Genomic DNA, 17,334 nt, shown 5'->3' on the forward strand with positions numbered 1-17,334 from the left:
GCGCCGGTTTTTCTTCTTTTATTTTCTCATTCTTCCAGACCAGGAGAGTTCTCCCCTTGTCTGGCACTCGCTCACTCCTTATATTCTGTTCCGCCGAACCGCAAAGCCAGCGCCGCGAAGTGACTCACGAAACCGGCCCTCCGCGAGCCTTGAGGGGCCAAGCTTGTGTTTGTTTGACCAAATTTAGCGGCTTCTGACTTTCGGCTTGGGGAACTAACATAGACATATTATATATCACACAAAACTACAAGAAATGAGCATTTTCTTAAGCTAAACCATTTTCTACAAAAATAATGTAGTTAAAAACTGCAAACAAAAAGAGTCACTGAATGAACGAGCTTTTAACGAGTTCATGTATCATTTTTGTACATTACAACAATTAAAACGTCGCGATATGTAATATAATTGCAACAGTTAAGTAACTGAAAATCCTGAATTTCCAACTATATAAAAATCATCTATAGAATCTGCTTGTAGAGTAAAGATTTTTTATGTAAAAATTCAAGAGAAAACTCAGCGGACAGCTCCCGTGTCGGCACCGCTTGGCGGTGCTTTTGGCACTTGTGATCGACAATGAAATACTTCGTTTAAAACAACTACAACGCAATTATACATGCACGATACTAATCAAATTAATAACAGAAATGCAAACATTTGCAAGACACGCTATAAAAAATGTCTAGGTATTGTAAAAACCTATTGTAAAAACATATTTTGCTCGAATCGGCACTGACGAATTCCAATGGCTTGAAGAAGAGATAGTTTTGTGGCGCCGAAATGCCGTCAGACATTTCGTACCATCGCATGCCTATAACTTAGGTGTACACGGAAAGCAGTACACGAGAAGAAGCTTAATCATTTACATTTTAATGCACAATCTAAATTCCACGGCACCTATATCGATTTACAGAAAACGAAGGTATTTTGTATGCTTCAACTGAGTGGATTTCGAAGATCGCGCCAAAACTCATTTAGTTTTAAAAAGTTATAGGCTTTCTGGCCAAATGATATCATTACATTTGAGAAGTATGATCGTTCTGAAGTCCCATAACATAAAACTATAATCTCATCTATAAGGAAGTGTTTATAATTTAACAAATTAATGAAAATCATCATACGGTTCCCTGTAAAGGGAGATAACTTGTGACCGATTTACAACTTCCTTAGTAACCTTCGGCGAGTCACAAACGTCATCTGCTAAGCTGGCCCAACGAAGATCGTAGCCAACCCGGCTACACTGAAAACAGTGAAATGCTGATCGATGCGGGCTGTTTAAGACAGAATTGTTATGTTTCCTGCAAACAGCTTTTGTTTCAACACTTACTTTTGATGGTGAGCAAAAATATAATTTGAACTGACGTATGTAGGTACAGGTAACACCACCCCATGCCTTTTAAGTTTTGTTGTTGTTCAACAGGAATCACAGGTAAGTCATGAAAGCTTTGACCCTTATTATGACTAAAATGTCCACCCAGATATCAAACCTTAAAAAAAACAACTAAATAGAATGTCCTGCTGATTGGAGATATTCCATTACTGCAGTCCACATTCTCATCTGTCCAACATTTATTATATGAATGACTCACACTGATGCTCATGCCCTCCTCAGGTATTTCCGCCAAGGCATCCACATCAGACAGCAGTTCCTGCAGACGCTTCTTCTCGTCATCTGTCATGGCAATGGTGTCGTTGGCATTGGCTGCAAGCTGTTGATTACAAACATCAATCACTCATCATAATGTGTAAATCTGTACGTCTTGTTTTAAGCACATCCTGTCGCTTCAAAATGACAGTAATTTTACATCTGATTGCATGAACAAGATGAATGAACAAGATGAATGAACAAGATGCATGAACAAGATGAATGAACAAGATGAGAGGCAACTGTTGGGCTATTTACACAGCAGCCCAGATCCAAAATTTTGGAGATATCTTTAGCCAGTGCACAACGCTTATCCCCTATTATGTCTTGAGATTCTCCTTGGAATAAAAAAACCCACCCAACTCTTTATTTACAAATTCATCTAATGCAATAAAAAAAAAAAAGTGCAATCACAAAAAAAAAAAAAAAAAAAAAAAAAAAAAAAAAAAAAATCACTGTAATGTAGGGGCTTTTCAAGCTAGGAAATGAAAATTACTCACTCTTATCAACTTTGGTGAAATCGTATTGAAACCTCGAAAAAAAGGAAGGAAAACTATGAAGGAAGTTACAAATCCTATTTCCCTCTTTTATCTCATATCTTGTCTCATAAAGTACCTCTTTATTGCGTTTGATAAAATCCTTCTTTCGCTTCTTCCGCCGGCCATGTTTCCCAGACAGTGACTCGCTGTCCATGGTGCTGGCTGTTCCCTCAGTCCGACTGCTGGCTGTGGAGGACTGGCTGTCCTCTGTGCAACAGTAAACAGCAAGACTGACATATCTGTAAGGATGATGCACTATCACCTGTTCTGTGTGTGACTGCAACACAGGATCCATATCAAGCTGATTGTATCTTAAGTTGTGAAGTCTAATCATCAGGGAGCTGTGGCACCTCTGTGAAAATTAATTTCATACCTACAATGAAAACTGAATGATGCATGACACACACATGCATGCATGCATGCATGCATGCATACATGCACACACACACACACACACACACACACACCCTTTATGAGAAAAAAAAATGGTTTGAACCTCTGCCATTCCTTTCCAACAAGGATGACTGAAGATATAAAAAATCCTGTTGCTTGTGAATTTCTCTTCAGGTCTTTGAGGCTATAATCACATAGCTTGCACAAAACTAAACCTGCTCTGAAGTCAGTAGAGCTGAAGGTGTGAATCCACGACTGGTTCTCTCCAAAAAGAAATCTGATCATGTTACACCTCTGCTGAATCGGTTACACTGACTTCCGATGGAGTCCCACATTCACTATAAGTTAGCAACACTCGCCTTCAAACATTTTGACAAGTCTCTTCCATTGTATCTCTCCTCTGTATTGGAAACATATGAACCACACAGAACATTAAGATCCAGTTCTGAAAAGCTGCTTAATGTTCCACGGACTAATCTCAAATGTGCTGGAAATAGGTCTTTCAGAGCTCAGGTTCCCCAAGTGCGGAACTTTCTACCTTCATCTCTTAGAAATTCCTCTGATCAACATTCCTTTAAGTCAGACTGAAGACTTACCTTTTCCGTAAGCATTTTTGTTCTGGGTGGAACGGTTAAACCAAGGTATGCCTGTTAACAAGTATCTTTGTACTAGTATTTTTGTCGTCCTGTTTTAATCCATTGTGTATTTTTGGTCTTTGATGTGATGGCATTTTTTTCTGTCTGGTTATTTTTAATGTGTGTGTGTGTGTGTGTGCATGCATGTGCGTGCGTACGTGTGTGCATGCGTGCATGTGTTTGTGAGGGTACAGTGCTCTGGTACATGTGTGTAAGTGTGTAGGCATGTTAGTATGTCCAAACTGAATTCTATGTTAGAAAATAAAAAATATCTTAATGCTTATGCAGTTTTGTTTTTAGTGCAGTTCATATTTAATGTCAGCGTGTGTGTATCTGTGTGTCTGTGTGTGAGTGTGTGTGTGTGTGTGTGTAAGGGAGGGACATCTATATATATATATATATATATGTGTGTGTGTGTGTGTGTGTGTGTGCGCGCGCATGTGTATGTGGGTGTGTGCTTGTGAGTGTGTGTGTGTGTGTGTTCTATGAAATGCATTTTGTTTTAATCTCAGCCTTATTTACTTCATAGCTTTTATAATCTGATTCATCTCTAAAGTGTGCTTTTTCATTCATATGAACACACTGGATGTTTTCCATTGTCAGATAGCGGTTGATGTGTTTTTAAGGCATGTTTATAGTCAACTGGATGATGTAAGGCGCTTTGAGCAGCATTGGTGCTGAATATCATGCCATAGAAAAACTATGTATTATTATTATTATTATTATTATTATTATTATTAATCCTATATACGACAGAGTGGGGATTCTTCAGACAATGAACCTTCAGCAACAGGGGCAGTGGCAGCTTGCTTACGACGTTCCTTGACATCATTTTCATCAACTTGCGTCTGGAACAATGGTGTCACCGGTGGCTCATCGACAACTACCCCTGCACATAAACCATCTTCATCAACATATCTTGTTTTTCTTTTCATAATCTTAGCACTTAGTGGGGTTTTGCAATAATCACAAGATGATAACAAAAAAAAGATAAATAATATTCTCACATGGTGACATACATAACAGTACAATGATGGCATATGCTACCCTGAATATCCAGTCATATATTTCATTTTTAAGTAATCCAGCCAATTTAATTACATTTTCATTTCAAATTGAAGACTTTTTGAGCATAGATTTATAAACACACTTACATTTGTACTTTGCCATATTATAACATCACACAAAGAATTACCGTTAAGAAAAGTACACCATCTCCTTGGATCCATCTTATGTACAGCTTTAGGTTTTGCATTGTATGTGAGTGATATGTGTGATGAGAAAACATCAAATGTGAAATGTGATGGGAAGGTAAAGCTATTATTTTGCTTTTGGTTTGGGGTGAATAAAGAAGTGTGAATGAAATCTGCATCAACTGAAAGCACTTTTCACTATGATGGTACTTTATCAAATAACTTGAATTAAAAAAAACAACACCTAATGAGACAGATTGCATTGTGTAACAAAGTGCTCAGGCATCAAATCTTTGTGAAAGTTCTGACAGAACCAGTGACTTTGTGAGTACTCATAATGCATAAACCAAAGATAAGCAACAGCTTCACTGAAAATGGGCAACAAAATAATGCAAGGAAGCCAAAGAAACTTAACAACAATCTTTTCATTTATAATGACACAACATGAAATCCTTAAACATTATGATACATGATTTTAAATAAAGGTATAAACATGACTCAAAATTCAAAGACATCAATATATCTCAAAGTGCACTGAAGGTTGAGCCAGTGACAGTCTGGTGTATCATTGATCCATGCTTGGACTGCCAGACAGACAGAAGAAAATATGCACTTCTCCAAATGTAGATGGATGTGTGTGTGTGTGTGTGTGTGTGTGTGTGTGTGTGTGTGTGTGCACATGTGCATGTGTGTGTGTGTGTGCATGTGCTTACACATGCATGCCTTCTTGTACATGCAGTATGTGTAAGTTTGCATATTCATTTGTGCATGCAAATGTACCAACTATGGATATGCATGAGCTGAAAGCAAGAAAAATATGTAAAAAAAAAAAAAAAAGCCTGGTTGTGAGGATTTATTGCTAGTCCACAGAATAACTGATGTGGAACCATCCTCTCAGTTGCCAAACATTTCATAGTGGGCTCTTTCAGCCATACTGGCTCCAGAGTTGGGTGTTCTGTGGACTACACAGGGAAGATCAGGATCATCTGAAGTCAAGCCAAGTCATAGCTAAAGTCTGTGAATGGTGCAGTGTAAAGCTATTTTCAAAATGACGGAAACAAAAAGTGTACATCCAGGTGTCTTGGAAAGAAGGTGGGGTGGGACTTAACCCATCCTCAGTGGTTTTTCATGTGTCCAAAGACAAGTGAGAGGTGAAGGGAAAAAAAGAGAGAGAGAGAAAAAAAAGAAGGAAATTAAACATGTTCTTTGTGACTCTGACTTACCTTCTTCATCTAAATCCTCTGACATTCAGGGATAACATTGAAACAAATGTATACAAATGTTATGTGTAATCTGGTTACATTTTTTTTACCTCTTGAGCTGAGAATGTAAAACAGTTCAGTGATACTCAGAAATGTGCACACTTATACATACACTATCACACATACACAAAGACACATGGGTACACACTTGTGTGTGGATGTACATGCGTGCGTGTGTGCGTACACACACACACACACACACACACACACACACACACACTTGCATATGTTACATGCTCATGATCACCAGAAACAACAATTTTCTTCGATTATTCAACAAATCGATACTTGTTCATAAAGCATGATGAATGAATAAGCTCTTAGTAATCATTAAAAATATTTAAAAAAACACATGAAAGAAAAACAGAGTGAAATTGAAAACAACTCAACAAAAACCTTTACACTGACCTATCCAGAACAACAATCAATAATGAATCACACACGATGTTAGGTTCAGCAGAGAAACAGAAAAGACAGACAGAAAAGAAAAGAGAGGTTCAGACTGACCTTCATTATGACTGGGTGGAAGGGCCAGAGCCAGATACTTATCTGTGTTGCTCTGGATGTCTCGTTGCACTCGTCCGTTTGCCTTTAGACTGCTTATCTCTTCACGTATCCTGTAACACATGCCTTCTTTACTGCTTACTTTCTGAATGACGGCCGTGACCAGGCCCAGCATGGCAAAAGAGTGAAAAGGCCAAGTATCAACACCAAGCACAGGAGCAATGCAGGGTCACCTCTGCTGGGGGGCCATGATGGGCCTGGTGCATGGCACATGGAATGTAACTAATAATTCAGTACATGGATTGTAAGAGAAACAATTAAGCTTATGTAGTTTTACGAAAACAACTTGGTACCTGATTTGTAACAGAAACAACTTGGTACCTGATTTGTAACAGAAACAACTTGGTACCTGATTTGTAACAGAAACAACTTGGTACATGGATTGTATCAGAAACAACTTGGTACATGGATTGCATCAGAAACAACTTGGTACATGGATTGTATCAGAAACAACTTGGTACATGGATTGCATCAGAAACAACTTGGTACATGATTTGTAACAGAAACAACTTGGTACATGGATTGCATCAGAAACAACTTGGTACATGGATTGTATCAGAAACAACTTGGTACATGGACTGTATCAGAAACAACTTGGTACATGGATTGTAACAGAATCAATATGGCACACAGATTGTAACAAACACAGATTGTAACAGAAACAATCTGGCATACAGAATGTAACAGAAACAACATGGCACACGGATTGTAACAGAAACAATTTGGCACACAGATTGTAACAGAAACAACATGCCACACGGATTGTAACAGAAACAACAATTTGGCACACGGATTGTAACAGAAACAACAGGGCACACAGATTGTAACAGAAACAACATGCCACACAATTGGCACAATTGAAATGATTTGGCACACAGATTGTAACAGAAACAACTTGGCACATGGATTGTAACAGAAACAATTTGGCACACGGATTGTAACAGAAACAACATGGCACACAGACTATAACAGAAACAACATGGCAAACAGACTGTAACAGAAACAATTTGGCACACATATTGTAACGGAAACAACATGGCACACAGATTGTAACAGAAACAACATGGCACAAAGATTGTAACAGAAACAATTTGGCACATATATTGTAACAGAAACAACATGGCACACAGATTGTAACAGAAACAACATGGCACACAGACTGTAACAGAAACAATTTGGCACATGGATTGTAACAGAAACAATCTGGCACACAGATTGTAACAGAAACAACATGGCACACAGACTGTAACAGAAACAACATGGCACACGGATTGTAACAGAAACAACATGGCACACGGATCGTAACAGAAACAATCTGGCACACAGATTGTAACAGAAACAATTTGGCACACATATTGTAATGGAAACAACATGGCACACAGATTGTAACAGAAACAATTTGGCACACATATTGTAACAGAAACAACATGGCACACAGATTGTAACAGAAACAATTTGGCACACATATTGTAACAGAAACAACATGGCACACAGATTGTAACAGAAACAATTTGGCACACAGATTGTAACAGAAACAGCATGGCACACAGATTGTAACAGAAACAATTTGGCACACAGATTGTAACAGAAACAACATGGCACACAGATTGTAGCAGAAACAATTTGACACACAGATTGTAATAGAAACAATTTGGCACACAGATTGTAACAGAAACAATTTGGCACACAGATTGTAACAGAAACAATTTGGCACACAGATTGTAACAGAAACAATTTGGCACACATATTGTAACAGAAACAACATGGCACACAGATTGTAACAGAAACAATTTGGCACACAGATTGTAACAGAAACAATTTGGCACACAGATTGTAACAGAAACAATTTGGCACACATATTGTAACGGAAACAACATGGCACACACATTGTAGCAGAAACAATTGGGCACACAGATTGTAACAGAAACAACATGGCACACAGATTGTAGCAGAAACAACATGGCACACAGATTGTAACAGAAACAATTTGGCACACATATTGTAACGGAAACAACATGGCACACATATTGTAACGGAAACAACATGGCACACACATTGTAGCAGAAACAATTTGACACACAGATTGTAATAGAAACAATTTGGCACACAGATTGTAACAGAAACAATTTGGCACACAGATTGTAACAGAAACAATTTGGCACACATATTGTAACAGAAACAACATGGCACACAGATTGTAGCAGAAACAACATGGCACACGGATTGTAACAGAAACAACATGGCACACGGATTGTAACAGAAACAATTTGCCACACAAATTGTAACAGAAACAATTTGACACACAGATTGTAATAGAAACAACATGGCTCACAGATTGTAACAGAAACAATTTGGCACACAGATTGTAACAGAAACAACATGGCACACAGATTGTAACAGAAATAACATGGTACATGGATTGTAACAGAAACAACATGTCACACAGATTGTAACAGAAACAACACGGCACACAGATTGTAACAGAAACAACATGGTGCACGAGTTGTAACAGAAACAACATGGTACACGAATTGTAACAGAAACAACACGGCACACAGATTGTAACAGAAACAACATGGTGCACGAGTTGTAACAGAAACAACATGGTACACGAATTGTAACAGAAACAACTTGGATCTGGCTGTGTGTGGGGGCAGATGAGATGAGTGCATGTAGTAAGAGAATTATGACTGCCAGGGAAAATAAGTAGAAAAAACACAACAGCATGAATATACTTTTCTTTTTTCTCTCTCTTTTTTTTTTTTTTTTTTTCTTTTTTTTTTTTTTTTTACAAAACTATATTAGATATTTTAATTAAACTTGAAAAAAAAGTCATCAAGTCACCATGTTTGGCCTGCTTTCATAAACAACACCAACAAGGTTTACATCAGTCATCCTGGATCAACCCACCACACAGCAACACAAGCACAGAGCACCAGCACCCACCTCCGCTCCAGCAGGATCCGATCCCGCTTCACCTCTCTCTCCTTCTTCATCTTCTTCTCCAGGATCCTGTCCAGCTTCCGCATCTTGATGTAGGCCTCCCTCAGCTCCGGCTCCATGTCCGCCAGGTCGGGATACTGGTCCTCCTCTGTGGGCACCTCTCCACTGGCTGAGGGCAGTCTGCCTGCCTCAATGGCCTTCATCTTGTGTTTGTAGACGGCCAGTTCACTCTGCATCTCCCCCCTCACCTGTCAGGTCAGTCAGAGCAGTGCACAGACACACACTGAGTTGCTGACATGAAGAGAAATTCAAAAGGGAGTGACAATAGGAACACGAGGAAACCAATGTAAAACATGACTACAGAAATATGATGCACTTACAAAACTGACCAAACACTTAGAAAATGCAAACTGATAAATAAAATGTACACATATTTTATTACAGTCATGATATTATTAATACATTATTGATAAATAATGAACATCATAACAAATCACTCAATTAGTTATCATGTCTATATGGTTAAAACATGTTTTTTGTTTGAACAACTATTTACCTGTTTTAGATTTCATTCATTATTTCTCTGATCAAATCACTCAATTAGTAATCATGTCTATATGGTTAAGACATATTTCTTGTTTGAACAACTATTTAGATATAGTTATAGATTTCATTCTTTTTTTTTTTCTCTGTGACCCCTTCAGTCTCCCTGGATTATCTTTCATTCCGTATACTTGGTATCTGCATTTCTTTTTTAAGGATAAACGCTGTTGAGTTCAAAATGTAAGTAACCACCATCAGCTCACCATCTCTGTAATTTCATCCTTGATTCCTTTAAGTAAGTCTTTCTCCTCATCACTGTCCACTTGATAAGGGTCAGGACCAGCTTCCTCTGTAAAGATGAAAAAAAAAAGTAATGAGGCAGTTTTTCAAAGTGTACAGATATTAACAATATTTCATCAGTCAGAGAAGAAACGAAAAGGCACACCGAAAATACTACATTGATGTGAATACATAAACACAGATTAGTCACCAATGGTAATTAACTTTGCAAAGGCTGGCCCACACATAACTATGAGACATCATTTAGATATGATGACAGGATGGTCAGTCAGCTATGTATCAATGTGTGTGGTTGAACAGGTATGCACACATGTATACAAAAATTACTTGGCTCTAGGTGTGCATGTGTGTGTGTGTGTGTGTGTGTGTGTGTGTGTATGCATGTGATAAGTCTACATCAAAATGGAACTGTTTTATGATAATAATCATACATTCTTTCCTTTAATTCTTTTTACAGTCATTTCTGTACACATTAAGACATCAACAAATATTACTGATTTAAATTTAACACATCATTTAATCTTATCATGTAACTGTTCTCTCTATGAAACCTCACTAAAATGATGATTTTTTAAGCAACATTTTCAACATCAGAAATGAAAGCAAACCTATCTCCTGCGGACACAGCATATTTCATTTTCTTGTCTTCAGCAATGTACGGAAAGATGATTTTTTTTCTTCTGATTTACTGCACTGAAGCCAACAATGAAATCTTACCAGCTGGCACCAATGCCATGGAATCACCGTTTGGAGCACCATCTTTCCTCACTTTGACCTTTGGCTGCTTCTCTGACCTTTGACTTTCAGAAAAGCTGAGGCCATTTTCTGCATAGTCTTCCAAGGTCACGTCACTCTCAAAATCAACATCAGAGTCCGTGAAATCACTGAGGTCACTGTCTCCATCATAATCCTCACTCTCAAACTGGTTAAAGTCCAAACTGAGGTGAAGATCATCCTGTTAGAAAAGGTCTGTTTATTATCACAGTGAGGGGAAGATGATACAATTTAGTTCATGGTGTTTACAGTCAAATCTGTCACAAAGGCTACCTGATGGCTGAAAGCATGTTTGATGAAAAAGGTCATAAACTAATACTTCCATTCTAAAACAACAACAACAACAAATCCAAAAAACAAACACACACACACACACACACACACACACATAACACACATAGATTGATTGACTGATATGGATACTTATATAGCACCTATCCTCGGTCAGAGACCTGGCTATAAGTGCTTTACAACAGGGTTATTTACACAAGCAGCTACCTACCTGGGTAGAGCGGACTGATGGCTGCCATTTGGGCGCTCATCATTTGTGCAGATGTCCACGAACATGCCCCCCATCCCATCCCCCTCCCTCGCACCCCCACACATGTGCACATATGCACACACACACACACACATGCACATGCACACACACACACCACACACATTGAGACAATCTGTAACAACACCATTACCATGAATGATCCCTTCTCACTTCACCCAAACTTGTTTGGAATATTTTGACTGATCACTGTTCAGATAGAAGAAAAATGTTTAACTGTACCTCCTGTGATGCATTAGCTTGACCAAGAACTGGTTTCTTTGCCATTTTTGGCCAAATGCTGGTTTGGCACTTTGCCAAACCACTGTCTCACTTGCTGTTACAACCTTCTTCACCAACTGCAAACAAAACAGAGTCCAGTTTATTTATCAAGAAACAAATAACTGGCATATTAACTGATTCAAACTGATAGATAAATAATTAGACACAGTGAGACCAATTTCTAGGACGTTTCATGCTGTTCTCCTCTGGTGACCTAGCTTACTCTCAATGTCTGTACTTAATTCAGTTTAGGATTTCTTGAAGCAAAGTATGTTTTCTTTAACACAAAGTTCAATAGAAAAAATATTTTGCACATATCATGTCAGGAAAATAGAAAGTGTTTCCTGTGTATACCTGGTGACCTTTTTTCTGCGTACACTGTGCAGTAAAAGCTGAGATAATTAGTGCAGAAGAACTTTGGCAGGAATAATCAATTCTTCCATTGCACAACAACATCAGTTTACAGATTCTACAGTGGTTGATGCATGATGTGTGTGTTCATGTTTCCATTAGCCATCAAATGCTGACAGGATCTTTAACATGCATACTTGATCTTCTGCATGTATATTCACATGAAGGGTGTTCAGGCACTAGAAGGTCAACAAATGATACTGACCTGGGAAATTTGGAAAATCTCCATCATTCATCCACAAGATGTGCCCAAAAAGGTGATCAAATTCAAGACCCATAGGCATGAATCTAGCACTCTAACAATTCAACCTGTGCCCACATCTATAGAGGATTGGCAAAATTACAGCAACCTTCTGTCACAGCCCTACAACTCACTGGTACCGCCAGGCACTGATCACATGTCAAAGGTTACACACAGAAGTGAGGCAGCCTCTGGACCATGAGTGAAGCCACCAGTACCAGCCCCACCCCCACTGCCCCACTCCCCTTTCCTTCATAACTGAGCACAGTGTTCTCTCACTCCACCAACAAGCCTGTACTGAACTGAAAGATAAAACCATAAAGCACCTGTAGGAGCAGAGAAGACTTTGATGGTATGGAAAGCAAGTTAATGATATTGGCAGTGTTAAATGGATCAAAATCAACTGGTCTTGATGGAGTACACCAAAGGCTGGTGGAGGAAGCAAAAGATGCGCTCTCACTGCCTCTGAAATTCTTGTTTAATAGTTGTTTAGTGGAAGGGAAATTAACTGGGAAGCTTCTGGAAACTAGCTGAGATGAACCTATAACTAATAAAAAGTAACAAAAATGAACCAGAGAACTAGACTAGAGGCCAGTTAACCTTACAGATTTCTGCAAAACATGAAAGTTTAATCTAGGATACATTAAATAAACACTTACTAGTAATTGATAATCTATCAAAATAGATTTACATCATGGAGATTCACACCACTGTACATTAAAAATAATGTTGATAAATTCTTTCTGGTTTTACATTTAAGATAATACCTGCAATGTGTGGAGTGAATGTATGAATAATGTATGCAATATTTTTACATCTGTGTCTTTGTTGTGCTCTTAATATCTGGTTTTTTGTTGTCTTGTTTTTTTTGTTTTTTACAATTATGTTTCCATGTTGTTTACTTGTCTATGTTGTGATAATGCACCTGACAAAATTTCTCCAATTTGAGATAATTAAATTATTCTTATTTTATCTTACTGAAAAGTCTGGATGAAAATAGTAAATTGAAAGGTCATGGCATGAAGGACAAATTACTCAGCTGGAAAGAAGCCAGTATGTTAATATTGGAGGTGAGAAATCAGGTACAGCAAATGAGACCAGTGGTCTTCCTTAGGGCAACGTCATGTGGTCAACTCTATTTATATACTTTATCACTGATATGCCTGATGTGATATAGTGTCTCATAAAAATAGTGGACGATGACACAAAAGCATACTATGAATTAGCTAACAAAGAAAACAACAAAAGGTGACAAAGGAAGGCAAATTTTGTTCCAGTGTAGTATTGACAAACTAGTTAGATGGACAGAGATTTGGCAAATCAAATTTTAAGATGATAAAAAGGTTGAAAAAAAAAATCCATATCATTTATTTCAAATGAATTCTGCTGATCTGGAGGAAACAGAGATAAAAGTTGATTTGGATGTGCACTATGGACAATTCTTTTACCTTTGAACAACATATCAATGCGGTGGTTAAAAAGGCATGATCACTCATTTTATCAAGTTAGAACATAAAGAAGCAATGAATCCATAGTTTTAGTCATCATTTAGACATACAGTGAGTAATTTGACCTATGAAGAGAGACTAAGTAATCTGAAGCTTGCAAGTGTACAGTATCATAGTTTATGGCATGATATGATTAAGACATATAAAATTCTGCATGAACACTATGACCAAAACACTACACAGAATCTACACTAAATGACAGTACACATGTATGCGAGGGGAGAACCAATGAAGCTGACAAGACCTTTTTCAAATCTAATATTTGTTAACACTTTTTTATACTCATAGTTATTAACTTGTGGAACAATCTTCCTGAACACATTACCACTGCTGAGACATTTAGTTATATGAAAAACTCATTAGATAGACACTGGAAGGATTAAAACCTGCATATTCAGGCAAAAGGCTGAAGGAGCATATGAGCCCACTCATGATATGACACGATATTGTATTGTATCGGTCTGTGTCTGTGTATGTAAGTGGCGTTGTGGCCTAGTGATAACGTATCCACATAGGAAGCGAGAGAATCTGACCGCACAGGATCAAATCCCACACTTGGCAGTATTTTCTCCCCCTCCACTAGACATTAAGTGGTAGTCTGGGCACTGGCCATTTGGATGAAATGATAAACTGAGATGTGTAGTAACTTAACACACATAAATGAGCCCACAGCAACAAAAGGGTTGTCCCTGGCAAAATTTTGTTGAAAAACACACTTCGATAGGAAAACAAATTATGCATGCTTACAAGCAGAAAAAAAGGGTGGTGCTATACTGTAGTGTTCTCATGGGGAGAACAGCCCAAATAGAAATCAGTTTTGGCAAAAGAGTAATACAACACAACACAACACAACACAACACAATACATACTCAGAACAACAGGCATTGAAAACACAAAATATCATAAACAGTTCTTCATCTTCATCCAGTTTACAGCCACAATCATCCAGTTGATTACTCTGCCGCTATGACGGGGGTTGCATCGAGTAGTGAAAAAAAAAAGAAGGAAAAAATGGTTTGGGATAGAAAATAAAAAGCCTAAACAGTGGGAATAAAAACCTATCAGGTACAGCTACTCTAGGTGGGTTTTACCAGCAGGCATCTGCACCTTCAATTTTCACCCCTCCTAGTTAGCCTGTCCCAGGCTGCACAAGGCAACTCCAGGGCCCCTTCACCCCTTAATTCCATATACTAACTCCTGATTGGAGGGCACCCTTGCCTTGAAAGTATCAAGGGTGTCTGCTGCCACAGCTGATTCTGGATGCTCAATCCAGTCACGGATGGTGTTTGGGAGGAAGGAATATTGCCAGTACTGGGTCCTGCACTGGATCTGTTGGAGCTGTTGGGAATGCTTCCTTCGTTGGCAGGGTGGGGCAGGAGAGATGTTGGTCCTGTCGACAATGGCTTCTCTGTTGATCTTGTGGAGCATGGCTAGCTTTGCCATCTTTCTTCTATGTTGCAGGGACTGCCATTGGAGCTTGTCTATCATCAGGGTGACACTTGAGATGTTGTGGTACTGATAGATGACAAACCATGCTGCATGTCTCTGGATGGCTTCGATGTTCTTGATATGGGTCTGGGTTTGCGATCCCATATAGTGCACGCATATTCTAAGATGGGTCTGACGAAGGTTTTGTAGGTGGTTTCTTTCAGTTTTGTAGCACTAATTTTGAGATTGCAATGGAAAAAGCTGAGAGTTTTCTTGGCTTTGGCGCAGATGTTACTGATGTGCAGATCCCAGCCCACGTCACTAGAGAAACACCCAGGTACTTTGCCAAGGAGACTGTTTCTAGGATTTGGCCAAGGAGTTGGTTGTAGGTCTTGGTAGTGGTTTGTTTTCTGGTGATGGAAAGTGTTTGCATTTACCAGAATGGAATGCCATGCCCCAGCTCTTCTCCCAGTCCTCCAGTTTTTGGAGGTCCTCTTGTAGAAGACGCTGGTCTATGTCAGTGGTGGCCATGCGACAGCTGTGTCATTAGCAAAAATGCGGGTGAGTGAGGACAGTTGCTCTGGAAGATCGTTTATGTACACTAAGAAGAGCACTGGCCCGAATAACAGTTAACAACAGTGTAAGGTAAACAATAATTCAACGTATACGTTATATCCAATTTTAACAACCTGAATTACTGGAGCTATATGCGTGGTATATTTTGTGGGTAATGTCCAATTTCAGCAACCTCTTCTTCTTCTTCTACGTTCATAGGCTGTTACGTGTATGACAGTATAGGCTGTTACGTGTATGACAGTTTTTACCCCGCCATTTAGGCAGCCATACTCTGTTTTCAGTAGTGTGTATGCTGGGTATGTTCTTGTTTCCATAAACCACCGAACGCTGACATGGATTACAGGATTTTTAACGTGCATATTTAATCTTCTGCTTGTGTATACACATGAAGGGGGTTCAGGCACTAGCAGGTCTGCACATATCATTTATGTCCACCCTTTACCCACCACCTGCCGTTACCGAGATTCGAACCTGGGACCCTCAGATTGAAAGTCCAACACTTCAACCACTGGCAATCGGCTATTACGCCTGTCTTAGCAATCTCAATTCCTTGAACTAAATGCATGGTGTATTTTGTGTCTTTTGCAATGCAGGCATGAAGAATAAGATAAAGAGCAATGATCTGACCATTGTTATCAACTCTCAGTAGGTGAATTGTGGTGTAGTTTACCTGAAAAACCACCGTCATAACCCCTTACTAACCTGATAATGACATCACACACTTCCCTGCAACTGCAATTTTGGCGGCTGTACAGGAAAGCCGCATACATGTCATTATCAGGTTAGTATGGGCTTATGACGGTGGTTTTTCTGGTTTTTCCACAAATGGCACTCAGAGTGAATGACAATGGTCGAATCATTGTTATGATTTATGTTAAACTTCATGCCTTCATTGCAGTATACACGCCAACGTATATCTTATTAAACTGCAGAAGAAAAAAAACGCCTCGATGATATTTCAGAATTTAAAGGCCTAAGAGAACATAAAACTTCGTAGAACTGCTGCCACTTTTTATATTGTTGACATAATTACCATAGCGATCGGCATCAGCGATATTCTCAATCACGATGTACTGACATTTATAACACTTTACTTGCTCGTATTATACTCTGGGATGTACAGGACTGTGTACTTGAATGATCGTAATAAGACTTTAACTCACCGAGCAAGAAAAAATGCAGTAAAACGATTCAGGGAATGGAGTCGGTTGAAACAAGTCGAAACATTCCGGAAGTGAAAGATACTGCTAAGAATGGTGTCCCTTAGATTGTCACCAGACCTTTCGTTGTCCGCACTTTATACTTTTCAAGCCGATAGTGTGTGCATTGTTGAAGATTATATATAACAATGACATGACAGCTGTTTAATTTGTAATGTTTTGATTACCAGATTTACAGCCATTTGTAATTCCTTGAGACTGGTGTTCGCATTTTCGTCAGTAGGTTAAGCGTTACCCCTCCACCACGGCCTTGATCTTTGGCTGGCGAAATCGCTGCCAGCCGTCCACACAAAACTGCTGGCATGCCGCGTTACGCGATGACTTAGCAAGATTTTTTCCTCT

At 38.8% G+C, this 17,334-nt stretch overlaps 1 protein-coding gene across 3 annotated transcripts in view; it reads right to left on the bottom strand.

Annotated features, from left to right (window-relative positions):
• LOC143295898 (uncharacterized) overlaps positions 1–17,287 on the bottom strand; it is a 30,178-nt gene extending 12,891 nt beyond the window's left edge. For 2 of the 3 annotated variants that reach the window (XR_013057089.1, XM_076607575.1), the window contains exons 1-9: positions 16,936–17,069; positions 11,570–11,685; positions 10,732–10,969; positions 9,978–10,063; positions 9,175–9,419; positions 6,172–6,281; positions 3,991–4,098; positions 2,258–2,388; positions 1,587–1,706 (exon numbers count right to left, since the gene is read on the bottom strand). Coding sequence is in view for 2 of the 3 variants with exons in the window: in XM_076607575.1 (XP_076463690.1) it covers positions 1,587–1,706; positions 2,258–2,388; positions 3,991–4,098; positions 6,172–6,281; positions 9,175–9,419; positions 9,978–10,063; positions 10,732–10,969; positions 11,570–11,614 (1,083 nt within the window). In the remaining variant the exon portion in view is untranslated. Of the gene's footprint in view, positions 1–1,586; positions 1,707–2,257; positions 2,389–3,990; positions 4,099–6,171; positions 6,282–9,174; positions 9,420–9,977; positions 10,064–10,731; positions 10,970–11,569; positions 11,686–16,935; positions 17,070–17,159 lie in introns of those variants that run through there. The other variant, XM_076607576.1, reaches the window with a different exon arrangement.
• Between the last annotated feature and the right edge of the window lie 47 nt (positions 17,288–17,334).

This window comes from Babylonia areolata, chromosome 21 (assembly GCF_041734735.1).
Source record: "Babylonia areolata isolate BAREFJ2019XMU chromosome 21, ASM4173473v1, whole genome shotgun sequence".
In the NCBI taxonomy this organism is placed as follows: Eukaryota; Metazoa; Mollusca; class Gastropoda; order Neogastropoda; family Buccinidae; genus Babylonia; species Babylonia areolata.